The sequence below is a fragment of the Lethenteron reissneri genome, chromosome 43, assembly GCF_015708825.2.
Source record: "Lethenteron reissneri isolate LAM-NWPU_2019-01 chromosome 43, ASM1570882v1, whole genome shotgun sequence".
NCBI lineage: Eukaryota > Metazoa > Chordata > Hyperoartia > Petromyzontiformes > Petromyzontidae > Lethenteron > Lethenteron reissneri.
The window spans coordinates 8,131,120-8,146,668 of NC_083821.1; the positions used below are offsets into that span (position 1 = coordinate 8,131,120).

At 41.9% G+C, this 15,549-nt stretch overlaps 1 protein-coding gene across 1 annotated transcript; it reads left to right on the forward strand.

The window, feature by feature from the left end:
- The first annotated feature begins 672 nt into the window (after positions 1-672).
- Positions 673-15,106, forward strand: SERINC1 (serine incorporator 1). Its single transcript, XM_061569359.1, has 10 exons — positions 673-832; positions 4,510-4,671; positions 5,086-5,279; positions 5,815-5,894; positions 7,355-7,492; positions 9,049-9,218; positions 9,741-9,831; positions 10,740-10,905; positions 11,792-12,031; positions 13,496-15,106. Exons 1-10 carry the CDS (start codon positions 794-796, stop codon positions 13,632-13,634), a joined length of 1,419 nt encoding a protein of 472 aa, XP_061425343.1. The 5' UTR covers positions 673-793; the 3' UTR covers positions 13,635-15,106.
- The last annotated feature ends 443 nt before the right edge of the window (positions 15,107-15,549 follow it).

Below are 15,549 nucleotides of genomic sequence, written 5' to 3' on the forward strand. Positions count from 1 at the left end.
TAGCTGATTTACATTTTCCACATGATAAGCCACTTTGTTGAGCTATCATTAGTGGCCAGGTCGCTTCTGAAAAATAAGTTAATAGCTGAGTGGGCTTTACCTGGTAACATAAAAAAATTTGTTTAGTTCTATTTGTATTTTTAAAATTATTTGTTTATATGTACTATACTTTGAACGCCTGTTGTATTTTGTATTGTTCTGACCGCCCCTTACTGGACACGTGCGTTAAATAGCTTTATAGTTCATCGGATTCATCCAGTCTAAATAAAGATTCGGATTCCGTATAACTTTATTGACAGCAGCGGCCGCGTCAAAGGGAGGCAGGTGGGGGGGGGTAGTGGGGGGGTAGTGGGGGGGGTAGTGGGGGGGTAGTGGGGGGGGTAGGGGGGGGTAGGGGGGGGGTAGTGGGGGAGGGTATTGGGGGGGTAGTGGGGGTAGTGGGGGTAGTGGGGGGTAGTGGGGGGAGGGGTAGTGGGGGGAGGGGTATGGGGGGGGTAGTGGGGGTAGTGGGGGTAGTGGGGGGGTAGTGGGGTAGTGGGGGGGTAGTGGGGTAGTGGGGGGGTAGTGGGGGGGGTAGTGGGGGGCGGGCTCTCGCAAGACCATCACGTCATCGCGCACGGCTCTGTATTTCCCAGCGCACATGGGCAGGTCCCGTTTGGGACTCACAGCCCGTGGTCGCCTTATCCGCTGTGGGAAATCCAAACCCGCGCGAACCCGTCTCGTCAATAGGCGCGCATTGACGTAAACAAGAGGGGAGAGGTTTTCTTATCTTACAACCAAACTCAACACCGACATGGGAGGCGTTCTGGGGCTGCTCTCCGCCGCAAGCTGGGTACAACAATCGTGTTTTTCTGTCGTGATTGTTTCTCGGATCGAGAGAGTTGTTGATCTGCGGTAGATGTAAGGCGCGGCGCAAACGCGATGAGGCCCAGGCATTTAGAAAGCCTGCGGTCTTGTCTGGATTCTCTGCGGGAAAAGCTGCGGCTGTGCCGGGTGGGGTTGTGGTGGTGGTCGTGGTGGTTGTGGAATTTTGACCGTGAGTTACCCGTTATGGCATGTTTAAGATGATTTTACAGCACGGCTTAATTGTTGAGGCTCTAATTTATGTTACAAACGACAGCCCTTAATGCGGTGCTTCTGCTGTAGCATTCGATGGCATGGCCTAATTTCAATATTCGTATTCGACTGGCATTTAATAAAGCGATATTTTATGGTTGTTTTACGTACAATGCGCGCATTATAGTAGGCAATTTATAAATAATTTAACAGTATAATACAAGAAGCACCGTGGACATTTTTTAAACAATGTCAATAGAAATGTAATGTTCTCGAAGACGCCATATAAACAATGTGGTATATTGTGTTGCATTGCAAACTGCTGTCATTGTAAATAATATGCTGATTATAAGAACGTTGTTTGAAAATATTGTTGTCAGTACTGTAAACAATGCAGTCATTGCTTTACAGTGCTGCAAATAATGCAGACTGTTTTGTAAATAATGATGTCTGTATTGTAAATAATGCAGTTCTTACTGTAAATAATAGTACTATATCTAGTGCTATTCATAAAAAAGGTTATTTTGGGTTAGATCGCGTAAATATAAATGTGTCAATCTTGATTTGAAGCTTTCGTGACTGCAGGAATCCATACTCTGGTTCTTTCGGTAAAGTCACATGACTTTAAATGTGTCATTAAACCACCACCACCCGACACAGCCAATTCGTATTATTTATCACGTAAACTAAACGTGTCAATTAAACACTGCTTTAGCACACCGGTGTATTGGAGAGTAAACCCACAACATTTACAATTTGAGTACGACGTTTGCAATCACTGCTGTACATTTATTATCGTTACGCCTGTTTGGCCAGGAAAGCCTCACATGGCTTTTTTCAGGCGGGTCCTGCCAACTATTCCCAGCAGGGGGAGGCGATGATTGCTATGTACATTCCCAATAGATTAAGTTGTGTATTTGTTTTTAATTTGGCATATTTCTGATGGCTTATTCTTTGCGCGGTAACGCATTCATCTTCTTGGTTCTTTCGGTAAAGTCACGTAGAATGGAAATAATACAATAATAAAAATAAACATAATAAAATAATTCTCACGACGTTTCGGCCACAACGCAAGCAGCCGTCCTCAGGTGAAGACCAGGTCTGTCAGGGAGACAGCGTCTGACGCTTATTATTTCCATTCTACGTGACTTTACCGAAAGAACCAAGAAGATGAATCCCTGCAGTCACGAAAGCTTTAAATGGAAACGGTAACGCATTGTTTGCGTTATTTACATATTTTTTACCTGCATAATTCCTTGTTGGGGCATCTCACCTCAAGTGACGCATACATAGCGAACACTACGTAATGGCACGAATACAGACATTTTAAAATATACCACATAGAGTATACATTGGCACAATGTCAATACAGTGTTTCTAACATCTTGCAATGCAGTATACTGTGATTCTCGGGGTCGTAGGGTTTACTGATTACAGGGTAAAATTATCAGCCTTTAATCCGTTTGTTATTCAGCATGTTAACCGCACGTGTGACTTGCATCTCAAATTTAAATGAATTCCTGGTTCCACAAGTTTCATTTGTACAGGGTGGTCCAGATGTCAGGTGATCCCCATTGATTCTCTAAAACGCAATATTTGAAGGTAAGGTTTATTTAGAACAGAAATGAATATGCAAAGGCATGACATGTTAGGGGTCAATGGATTGGGGGTCACAAGAGGTCTGGACCACGTTGTATGTTCTTCGAAGTCGTGAACATGAATCATGGTATTTAGATTTTTACGCATAAAAAAAACTTAAGTTTTAAAAACTACCAAACCTTATGCCGTGCAATGTTGCCAGATGACATAATTACAGTAAATGGGTCAGGAAACTTGACAATACAGACCTATTCCTGTTATCGCCTTGTATGTTTTCACCAGTCACTGGTTTCCTCCCAAAATGATTAAAAAAATTCACGAAGGAAATGGTCAAATATCTCAATATGCAGTACCCTGCTGAAATTTAATCTTCAGACTTAATGAAACGCTCCTAGATTATAAAATTCATATTATTGAACAAATATGTCAAAAAAGTCCCAAGTTTTACAAACATTTCACAAGCCATTTTATGAACATGACTTCCATTTTGAATATGCTATGGTGATTAACACGTAGGCTTTCGCGACGAATATCCATAACACAGGCTTTTTGGGTTAGATCGCGTAAATATATAAATGTTGTTAAACCCGCCACCACCCGACACAGCCAACTAGTAAGGGTTGTCACGTAAACGGAACATGCCAATTCGTTACTAGTACAGCACACCAGTGTGTTGGAGAGCCAAGCCACAACATTTACAATCTGAGTACGACGTTTCGCCAGCAATCTGGTTGTCGCCTGATGAAGCTAGTTCGAATTACTCACTCTGTTGTTGTCGAATCCTCTAATCTTGTAACTCAATTTTAACCCACTTCCCAACGTGCTATCGACTGCAAACGTCGTATACTTATGTCTTACTGGTGACAGTACTATATTCTATCATTATATAAAAAAAAATAAACCATCTTTTTTATATGTTATGTTTCGGCTTGGGTCTAATTGTCCACGCTCAACTGACGTTGGCTGTAAATCACCACGGTCCCTTACGTTGTGGCAAGCTTTGGGCCACTTCCTGGAGTCGTGGAGTTTTGCCATTACGAGTATGGTACATTTCATTAAAGCGTGTTTAAAAAAAGTATTTTTAAATATTACTTATGGATGCGCTGGTGTGTTCAGTGTAAGACACACAACACCGTTAAAACAAATATAAAATGTGCACAATGGACATTTGCCATTCAACTGAATGGTAAATTATCCTTATTCAACCCAGGAAGTGTTTTGACCACAACAACCCATTAAGTGCTGTAGGAGTTGGGCATTTAAGTGATTGCATGTAAAATAGAAAAACATCTTTACATTATGTACCATTAAAGCACTTATCCCAATGTCCCATAGTGTAAAAAAATATTTATACTATATGGAACTACTAAAGAAAAACTGACAGTCTTGCCTCAATGCTTATGACAGTCAAGTCCTGGTGATAACAGCAGGTAAATCAGTTGTACCTCGAGCTAGTTAATTACAATTCTATACAGTATATCCTGACCAAATCACCTGCTATTCAACCAGTCTGGTAAGCGCTGTTGAGTTTAGATAGTGCTTAGATGGACGTTGAGTTTAGATAATGCTTAGATGGACGACCCACCATGCACAAAACAGGTGTTGTTGGCTGCTGCAGGGATGCGTTTTCAGTAGAAGGCAGTGCAGCAAAATCCATTGTTGTACTGTACTTTTCCCACATATGCTCCCTGCCTTGAAAAACACGGACTGATCAGCTTAGTAAAGTATGGTCGAATAACCCCCCCATAACCTGCATGGAGCGGGGAGGTCGTCATCCAGCGGTGGATTGACAAGAGGGCTGTACGTGTACATGTGTTTTTTTTATAAGCGTCTGTGTTTTACATGTGTACACAGGTGCCGTGCCTTTGCAGCAGTGCCCCATGCCTGCTGTGCGCGTGCTGCCCCAGTGGGAACAACTCCACCATCACCCGCCTCGTCTATGCCATGCTCCTGCTGCTTGGAACTGCTGTCGCCTGCATTATGCTTTCGCCAGGTGTGGAGGTGCGCCTAAAGCAGGTGAGTGGTACGGTGGCACGATGTGCAACACATCTTTTCTACAACTTACTGAGGCTTTTCTGGATAAACAAGCATCATAGTAATAATACACTTTTGTTGAATGACAGGATTCTTTAATGTCCGCTGTGAAGCAGATGATGCATAATAAACCTGGTTTAATCAACCAGGGCAGCCGCTGGACTCGAATTGCAAACCTCTGCAACAAACAGCAAATGCACTCCCACTTGGCCTTGTCGCCACCATGGCAAGGGTCTTATGTTGACCAGTCGGCTACAACCTATCACTTTTTCGTTATTTTCCTCCTTCTTAATGGTGAAATTGGCACGCAATTTTCCAAAAATCGAATGAAAAGGAACATTCACAAGCGTGTGTATCCTGCCAATAATGTTGTCTTTGCCATGTATTTTTTCACAGATCCCCGGCTTCTGCGAGGGAGGAATGGGCACACAGGTGCCTGGGGTTCATGGCTACGTGAACTGTGATGTGCTGGTTGGGTTCAAGGCCGTGTACCGCGTGTGCTTTGGGATGGCCATGTTCTTCCTGCTCTTTTGTCTCATCACCGTGGGTGTGCGGACCAGCCGTGACCCACGTGCTCCACTGCACAATGGGTATGTGTCGCTGAATTTCATCGTGACCTGCGTTCTGAAAGCAACCGTGCAGCCTAAATATAATACACCACAAATTTAGATTAATATCATGCCTAAATGAGATAAAATTTTGAGGTGCGGTCTTAAATCTTTGTAGACGCATGCGTTTCATTATAAAATATTGGCCAATGCATGCAAACGATTGAATGCATACAAATCGAAATGCTGTGTGTGCATTAGGGCGTGTATGTGCATGGGTGTGATGCAGTTCTACATACAAAACCATTGACCTGGCTTCAATTCACAACGTGATTAATAAGTGGAATCTGGACCTGTAGTGTGCCTCCCATAGGTTTACTCAACCTTGAATGAGAGTGCATTCTATGAACATCAGCAGTAGAGAGACAAAAGTAACCAGGTGTAGTACTGGCCCCACCACCCCCCCACATGTGCCATGCAGGGACTTTGTAGGTGGTAAGTAACAGCACTTGCCATGTCAGTCTAACTGGCTAAACTGGGGATATTTGCAAAGTGTCAACATTTCTTTCCTTTGCAGGTTCTGGTTTTTCAAGTTTGCTGCGATGGTGGCCATCACAGTTGGCGCGTTCTATATTCCAGAAGGGTCTTTCACTTCTGGTAATGCAGTCTTTGTTTACAACACAATACATTTACACAAAACAGTATTGCGCAGTTATATAAAGCTTCTGAATGCATTTGTATTTGAAGAGGGTGATTGTTAATCACAATTGCAGAGATAACATCTCTTCTCCTGATATCTTGAGAGAGCGAATAGCTATCCATCAATACAATTCCACTTAAATACACCTCTTGACAAAGAGATACGAAATCTAAACAACTACTACCGCTTAACATCACGCAGCAAATCGTCATTGAGCGCAGCCAGAGCTCTTGTACGTTTTGGCTTTAGTTACTCAGAGAAATGTGGCAGATTTATCGCTAATCTCACGAAAGAACCTTGGGAATTTAATCTGCCTTTAAAACAATCGTTCAGTTTAAATAGAAGCCACATGGTCTCATGACAGATTTTCACATGGCCTTCACAAGTGTAAATTAAAAAGAAAGCCCATCGTGCATATTATATATACTTCTACAGACCTTCAACGATAACGTGAACCACTGAATTCCGAAAATTCTACGGAGGCATTGAAGCAATCCACTGCACGTCAACTGAAGCCATTTTCTGGCTCGCTGATCTACACGTAAATTTTAGGTTGCTATTCATTGAGCCATATACAATTAAATTAATTGGTATTAAATAATTAACCCTATTTAATTAATTGTTGTGCTTTGGAATGTTTTACTTAATTGAATATGGTTTATAGATTATGTGTGTAGATGGATATATGTACAAACATTAGAAAATTCTTATGCCTTTTTAAATTTGCTTACCCGCAAGTAGACATTTGAGCAAAATCTTAGTAAAGGATGTGGTTGGCAAGGATTCTATTTCTATACATGTATTATGGTATATGCTTATAACCAAATGACTACCAATGTTGCCAATTGTCATCAGATAAGGAGTGTTAATCCTGAATAACGCTGGGATGGGTTATCACCATGCACATATTGTTATCGGCCTGTGGCGCTATGTGGTGGCAGTTTGATCATCATATGTTATACTGCACTTCTATGTATCCAGATCTATCCTCCATGCCTCCACCAACCCTCACTGACCAGTGTCGTGAAAATACATCCGACACTTTGCAAAATCTTTATGGTTTAAAAACATTTTTATTTGCGTGTTCACCTGTTTTTTTATGGTATATAGGTGGCACGGTGGTAAAACTTGGGTTTCCTCTGGGTTTTCCAGTCCCTTCCCAAAGCTAAAAACAATAACTAGGATTGGCCAAGCATCCCAATGATGAAAAAGTACCTGCAAATTACTCAATTGGGATTACACATCACAATATCACCACCCACTCTGAAATGTTATCAGGACCCTCTTGAAAAAAAGTGTTAAGACTTTGTGAAACGTTACTTGTAAACAAGTGTGATTAAAATATATGATGCAATGTTGCTTGCATGTGCTAAAGATTTCGACTGTTGCCTCGCTCCCTCATTCTTTACCCACACAGTGTGGTTCTACATGGGAATGTCTGGAGCCTTCTGCTTCATCCTAATCCAGCTTGTACTGCTCATTGACTTTGCCCACTCGTGGAATGAGTCATGGGTGGAACGTATGGAGGAGGGCAATTCACGGTGTTGGTACGCAGGTGAGTCTACCCATGCCGAATTGCATAACCTGATGCGCCAAGGTGGCAAGATGTTAACTACCTCGCCTGGTATGCAGGAGGTCGTGGGTTCGATCCCGACCCTGACACCTGTAAATTTGGAGGTTGCATGTTCTCCCTATGGTTGCGTGATTTTTTTCCCTCCACACTTAGAAACATGCGTTTAGAGTATTTGGCTGCTCTCAGTTTCCACGTGATCGGCTACTTTGTTGAGCTATCATTTGTGGCCAGGTCGCTTCTGAAAAAGAGCTCTACAGCTCAGTGGCCCTTACCTGCTAAAATAAAAAAGTTTCATATTTTAAAGCCAAAGCCCACATTTGGGTTCTGCCTTGGTTGTTTCTAATGATAGTGTTTCCTTTAATGATTAAATCTTAACTTGTGGTTATTATCTTACATATAAGTTCACACCCTTTGAACCTCACCAGTCTCCTTCATATCACTTGTGTCAGTTAATATGTGATCTATTAATAGCTCATGGCATCGTAAAAGTGTAAACACCTCAAAAAGACAACCTTTTTGAGGTGTTTATTTCTCTGCTATGCAGCGGTGAAGTCATCAACAGAGTAGCATATAGATGGTGGGCTGCAAGACAGCAGGGAAGCAGCCCATTTGGGATGAGCTTATAACACAAATCTCAGCATTTTACAAATTGCAACCAAGTAATGCTTTAAGTCGTCACTAAAGCACAATCAATCATAACGTTTCTAATACTAAAAAAAACATTCATCGTCAAAGCCTGCATTGAGTGCTTAAAGCTTTTTTTATATATAGATGTAATTTCCAGGATACAAAAGTTGAACCAATTGGAACCTGGCATTGCAGTAGTGTTATGTAATAGAGCATACTTCAACACATGATTGTATCTTGATGTACAGAAGCATTAATGAAGCATTCAAGTTTTTGGCAGGACCCTCCTGGAAAAGAGTTGAAACTCAATGAGGATTTCCTGGGTAAAAAAAAACATAATACTGTGATGAATGTCACTCCCAGTGGCACGGTGAGTTTAAAAGATTCCCTCTTCTTGTGAACCAGAGGTCACTTGATGACTGATGGGATTTTAGAGGTAGCTTTGATATCTGCTTCCGTTGCCATACTCCAACACGAAATGTAGTACTGGTCTGCGAAAGATCCAGACAGGTACTGCATCTCATGCTGATGGAAGGGAGATGGTAACCTACATGTGATCCTCTCGTTAACATAAACTATAGTATACCTAACTATTACCATCACCTTGGCCATTGGATCTTGGCATCATCACCAATATTTAGTTGTGTGTAGCCATGTGCCAGAAGAATCAGAATATGTATTTATACTGGAGGAATCTGATCAGCTTTTAAGCTTTTTTTCACCGATGTCCAGCAGTTTTCACAGATATCCAGTCGAAGAAGGGGGTGGGAATAAAAAAAATGAATGTTTGTGTGAATAAGTAGATTACCAATTAATTATGCTTTTTCTGCAATGGTCTGAACACAGTATTGGGGGGGGGGGGGGGGAGAATATCATTGTTTTACCTTTTAAAATGTTCCTCTTGATTGCAGCTTTGCTGTCGGTGACTGGAATAAACTACATGCTATCTCTCACTGCCATCGTGCTCTTCTTCATTTTCTACACGACGAGCGATGCCTGCGCAATGAACAAATTCTTCATCAGCTTTAACCTGATCCTGTGCATCATTGCCTCCACCGTCTCCATCCTCCCTCGCGTCCAGGTGATTTTAAATGCCATAACTCACCTCCTGACAGACTTGGGCCTGCAGCATTTGGTTCCTGCTTATCACACGGCACACAGTTGACGCGTTGTGGACAATTAATAGGTTAAATGTTACTCAAATGTGGATATAAACGTGATAATTAGTTTGATTACGTAATGTATTACAATATTTTACAGCTTGTATGAAGCTTTATAAAAAAATATTATTTGGTGATGCTGTTGCCATTGGCAGTGGTGCCCAAACTGGGAAAGAAATAAACACATTCGTTCATAACACTGCCTTTTTTGCCGAGAAGACATTAGTGTGAGGGCCGCCACACATTTGAAACCATTGGGTTTCAAACCATTGGGTTTCAAATGTGTGATGGGGTGTTTTTACATTTGTGTATTGTCGGGGCCGCACTAAAGGCCATCAGGGGCCGCCAGTGGCCAGTGCGCCTTGCAATAAAAAGACACTGGTTTAAGGGATCGGTGCCTTTTGTGTATCACGGTTCATACATTTCATCCAATTCTCTTCCAGGAAGTACAGCCACGTTCTGGCCTCCTGCAGTCATCGATCATCACTCTCTACACCATGTACCTCACCTGGTCGGCCATGACTAATGAGCCTGGTAAGGCCCATCACTTATGATTACTGGGCTCCTTGGTCGTATGGGCTCCAAGGTAGTCCTGAGAATTGCCAAAAATTAACATATCCTGTACAGCCTTTGAATAATTCTGTAACGATAATTATCACAAGCCACTTTTTCGTGGCGGTTTAATCATTGTAACTGTGTTGTTCATATATTAGCACAGGGGATTCTTTCTCTGGGAAGCATGCATTTCATGGATGTTAACATCAGGATTAATTCCTTTACAGCTCTTTATATAACCATTTGAGAGCTCACTATGTGAAATGACCTCGGCATCCCATGGCGTACGCATGTGAAAGAGAGGCTTTACACTTTCAGAAGATTGCACGATTTGTTTATTTTCCAAGATAAATTGCTTAAAAATCTTACCACGAGGCAATCCGTTCCATTAATTTTGTACGAGTTTGTTCATTGTGGGTAAATTTTCCATTGTCGGTTAAATCTGGCCACATTACCATCGCTCAGTGAAGTACTTTGCTCTGAATTTCGATTTAAAGCTTTCGTGACTGCAGGGATTCATCTTCTTGGTTCTTTCGGTAAAGTCACGTAGAAGGGATATAATAAAATAATAAAAAGAAAACATAATAAAATACAATTCTCACGACGTTTCGGCCACAACGCAAGCAGCGGACGTAGAAGGGAAATAATAAAAATAAAACATAATAAAATAATTATCACGACGTTTCGGCCACAACGCAAACAAGAAGACGGCTGCTTGCGTTGTGGCCGAAACGTCGTGAGAATTATTTTATTATGTTTTATTTTTATTATTTTATTATTTCCCTTCTACGTGACTTTACTTTGCTCTGCTCGCAGTTGTTTTTCTCAAGTCAGCATTTTAAAAATAATGTTCCCGTGTTTTTTTGTTGTTGTGCTTATTTTGACAGAGCGGAAGTGCAACCCCAGCCTGCTCAACTTCCTTCACCAGAGCCTGGTGCCCGTCTCGACCAACGGTTCCGTTACACCCACGGCCCCCGCGCCACCCGCGCAGTGGTGGGATGCCCAGAGCATCGTGGGGCTGGCCATTTACTTGCTGTGCATCCTCTACTCCAGGTGTTGCAGTCAGATCCACGGCTGCGTCGCACAGAATCAATCTGCGCCAACGCTGGCATCATACTGTTTTTCTGAAGTTGCCGCGTTGTATGCTCGATTTTTATGTTTCACGTTTTTGCTCTTCTTCGGTGGTTTATCTAAGTTTGTCTGTTCGTACGTTTCTAGGTAATCGTTTTTAAATAATGCGTGCAAAATACTGCACTTCTAGGGTGAAGACTCCATGTGCAGCTGGATGGGAAGTGTTGGTCACGCTTGGTGATATCATTTTGCATTCTCAGCCATGTCACGCTGGGCGTGGCTTGTAGGGGGTTCCCGATATTCGAGAGGGAGGATTTTTTTTGGGATAAGGGGACGACGACTGCCTTTTCATAAAGGGCCCCTGAGTAAAGGATCAAAAAAGTGCTAGATTACGATTTTCCATGAATGAATCAAATTAATCGACTTAACTGTTTCCTGTTCCGAGACATCTGCAAGTTGCAGGGTGGGATCCCGTTCACCGCTGAATCTCGGAACGCGCAAGCGGTTGGCATGCATTTTATTTAGAGAGGCATGGCACCGTTGTTTTTACTTGCCGCTGAGAACTGTAGCAACACGACCGCACTCTAATAACTGTGCCACATGCCCTACCGCATGGCCTTGTGGGGAGCCTCGGTCCACCTTCCGAGCTGAAGACGTACTGATAAAGTTATCTTATTTTCCATTTTCTTCCAATTCCGTTCCGATGACGTCGACATATGTACAAGTACGTCATCAGAATGCGAAAGGGTTAATTGTCCCAACTCTACTTTATTTTCAATGCGCTGCCGTCGTTAGATTTGGCGACGACACTTGAACATCGGGGAGTGCTCACGTCCGTCCCCTTGCTCGCTGCCTTCCCTTCCCACAGCATCCGCACGTCCAACAACAGCCAGGTGAGCAAGTTGACGCTGTCGAGCGGCGACGCCACGCTCATCGATGACACGAGTTCGGGGAGCTCGGCCGAGGACGGGAGGGAGGGCGGCGGCGCTGGATCACGCCGCGCCTCGGACAACGAACGGGACGGAGTGCAGTATAGCTACTCCTTCTTCCACTTCATGCTCTTCCTCGCCTCGCTCTACATCATGATGACGCTCACCAACTGGTACAGGTGAGGAGCATGGCGCGGTCTCGTCTGAGTGCTGTCTGCTTCGTTTTAATTGCCCAGTTGTGGGCAAGAACTGTTTGGTAATTTACCCAGGCGATTGCAACATTTTCTGTCTGTTTTGATGCGTAATAATGTTTTATCCAGGAAAACCCCACATCAGGATGCTTTTTCGTAAGTGTTCGGCATTGGGATGTTTGGCTATTTCTTGTTTTAGGAATGAGATAGAACTCAAGTACCAAGAGCAAGGAAGCAAAATCATACACCTGCATGGATTTTATAATGCTCTCCAGCATATAGATACGTCTTCGGAAGTGTTAATTAGCAATAACAGCGCTCGCACTAGACAGGCGGGAAGCAGTACATCCATAGTTTCGGTGGCAAGATGTTAACTACCTTGCCTGGTATGCAAGAAAAGGAGGTCGTGGGTTCGCTCCCGACCCTGACACTTGTATATATTTCGAGTTTCCACGTTCTTCTCGTGATCGTGTGGATTTGTTTCCGGGTCCTCCAGTTTTTCCCTCCACATTTAGAAACATGCGTTTAGAGTATATTTGGCTGCTCTAAATTTCCATATGATAAGCCAATTCATTGAGCTATCATTTGTGGCCAGGTCGCTTCTGAAAAAGAGTGATATAGCGCAGTGAGCCTTAGCTGATAAATTAAAAAGGTAAATATTTTTTCTTTAAATATGTCACGACGAGACATAAGAGGGCTTGGATAGTGACTGCCAGGGAGGGCTTGCTTCAGCCGGCAGGGCTGGGACCCCCAGGTAGGTCCTGCCACTGCTCGATTGTGTCTCCATGTTTTCGTTGACGCTTTGATTGAGTTTGTCAGTTTTTTCTGGGGTACGTCCCGCGGATAGCAACACAGCTTCATACTTAAAGTTGTGTTTATATTGGATAATCTTTGTGAGAGTTATCGTGCCCCAACGTTCGAGACAAATGGACAGAGCTAATGTGGAAACGCTTTCAATAACCTAAGTTGGTAAGCATAAATACACCCGTCATGTGAGGGGATCATTCTCAAAGATCTGCACAGATTGGTTTATGACTCTATTTGCTGTCCTGTCAACTCCTGGCTACCTTGCAGTCCAGTGGTTTTGGGAGTTTTACAAATCGGTGATCCACCAATACTTGACAACTGTGTTCAAGTGGATGAGAGAAACTCCATGTCATGATTATTCATGTACGTGCTGGTTTCACAGCTCATATTTCAGATTGGCTAATCACATGCAACTAAAATTAGAAGTTAAGTATCACATGATTTTCTATCTATACTGTCCCCCTTACTTTATCTCCTAACTTTAAATGATTATAAACACCTGCGGTGTGAATGGCTTTGATAGATTATGCATCTCATCTGGTGGGCCAAAGGAAATTCGAATGTATTGTGGGGGGGGGGGAGGTGTAAACAAACAGTTTTAAGATAGTTTTTATTGTCTTTGATCGATTGTTGTGTTATCCACAGCCCTGACTCTGACTTCAAGACTCTGACGAGCAAGTGGCCGGCGGTGTGGGTGAAGATCTGTTCGAGCTGGGTGTGTCTCTCCCTCTACATCTGGACTCTGGTAGCTCCCCTGGTGCTCTCCAATCGCGACTTTGACTGACCGCCGCCTCCCTTAGTTTGAGCCATTAAGCTCACCTAGGATGCAGTCACCGTTAATATCAATATTAATGTTTCCCGTTATCGTTTTAGTCTTGCATTGGTTTCCCTACAAGAGAGGTTGCTTTGTGACGAACTGAGATCGGGATGGCAATTTGTCAACAAATTGACGAGTGTTAACGTACGATAGATGAATTTTGCTCTTGCAGTTTATGGATGCCACATTTAAATAATCATATTATGAGTTTACAGGTGCATATTTTAGCTTCTATTAAATAACTCCCATTTGATTATAACACAAACTATAGGATAACACGATACTCAATAATAATACTTAACGAATTTATTTTACGAACATTGATTATTGTAGCACGTTCTTATCGTTAAGCACTGCAGGTAGCAAAGCTTGACAAATATGAGGCCAGTAAGTGTGGTAGAGCTGAAACAATTATGCAGTTGGAGAAACTGTATTAATGCACGAGAGGCTATCGCAAACACATTACACAATATCTACATAACGGACGAAGGCAAGAGCCTCTTGAGTTGTGTTAGTGAATGTATGCACAAATTCTGTGAGTGGTATACATCAGAATGATTGATCTTTGTAATGAAAAAAATATTCTCATACAAGATTTATTGGAACTCCCTCTGGGGAAATGGGTCAAAGTTCAACACTGTAGCACTATTAATTTAAGTGAGGTTTAACTGGTGTGGTGGAGTGAGTTTAGGTGGATGTGGAATATGGTGAGTGGGTGGTAGGATTAATAGCTAAGCTTGATGTCTTGGAAGAATTTAGCTGAAAATGATTAAAAAAAAACTTTTAAAAATATAATTGGGAAGGTAGAATGAACTGCAAAATCTGCTGTTATGAATTTGTGTGACCTACAAGACTTGGGCAGGAAACATGAAAACATTTATTTAACAATTGGAAAACTAATTTTTAAAATATTACCACCTTCGTGATATTATTAATTGGACTACCTAAATACGTTTTAGTGATTTATGTCTTTACTGATACATTACTAATATCAAAAAAACATGTAGATTATGTAAGGACTGTGATAGCTGCTTGATCTATGAATCAGACCCTGCTTCGTTTGCACATAGATCAACTTGAATCCCTTGATAAGGATGGGGGGAGAAAATGTCAAATAAATGCAATGTCTCAATATATAAAGCGGAGATAATGTATGATAACTCAGAGGCATGTACAAACTCTTGACATGAAGAGCAATTGCAAAGACAGACCATGGCGTGCCAGTGTCCAGCACAGAGAACATTGTGTCCTCTTTACTCGTGAGCTATAAGTCCAATTTATTCTGCATAGCATAAAGAACAAAATAATAAGACCACAAATGTGAATGTGGTAGGTATCAGTCCATTGAGGTCCAGAGCAGATTTCTGGCATCGTGGTGGCTTCAGCATGCGAAGAAAACACCAGAGTTTAAATTTCGATTTAAAGCTTTCGTGACTGCAGGGATTCATCTTCTTGGTTCTTTCGGTAAAGTCACGTAGAAGGGAAGTAATAGAATAATAAAAATAAAACATAATAAAATATTATATTATTTTATTATATTATTTTATTATGTTTTTTTTATTATTCTAATAAAAATAAAACATTATAAAATATTATATTATTTTATTATATTATTTTATTATGTTTTTATAATTATTCTATTACTTCCCTTCTACGTGACTTTACCGAAAGAACCAAGAAGAAAAAACACCAGAGGTTGCATTCAAAATTTGGGTAACGTGTGGCATGCTTGTTAATTCTGCTGCACAGCCATCAAGGCTACACTTACATGGATTTGATGTGCAATTTCACGGCCTAAATAGTGCAAGAGAGACGTGCAACTTACAAAAAAGTTAAGCAGTCATCACTGAATATTGTAGCTTCTGTAAAGGTGTGTGTGTAG

Excerpts from the sequence above, each read along its gene's own strand:
- SERINC1 (XM_061569359.1), top strand. The coding sequence starts at position 794 with ATGGGAGGCGTTCTGGGGCTGCTCTCCGCCGCAAGCTGG. Across the intron at positions 833-4,509 it reads TGCTCTCCGCCGCAAGCTGG|GTGCCGTGCCTTTGCAGCAG; the intron begins GTACAACAATCG and ends ATGTGTACACAG. Across the intron at positions 4,672-5,085 it reads TGGAGGTGCGCCTAAAGCAG|ATCCCCGGCTTCTGCGAGGG; the intron begins GTGAGTGGTACG and ends ATTTTTTCACAG.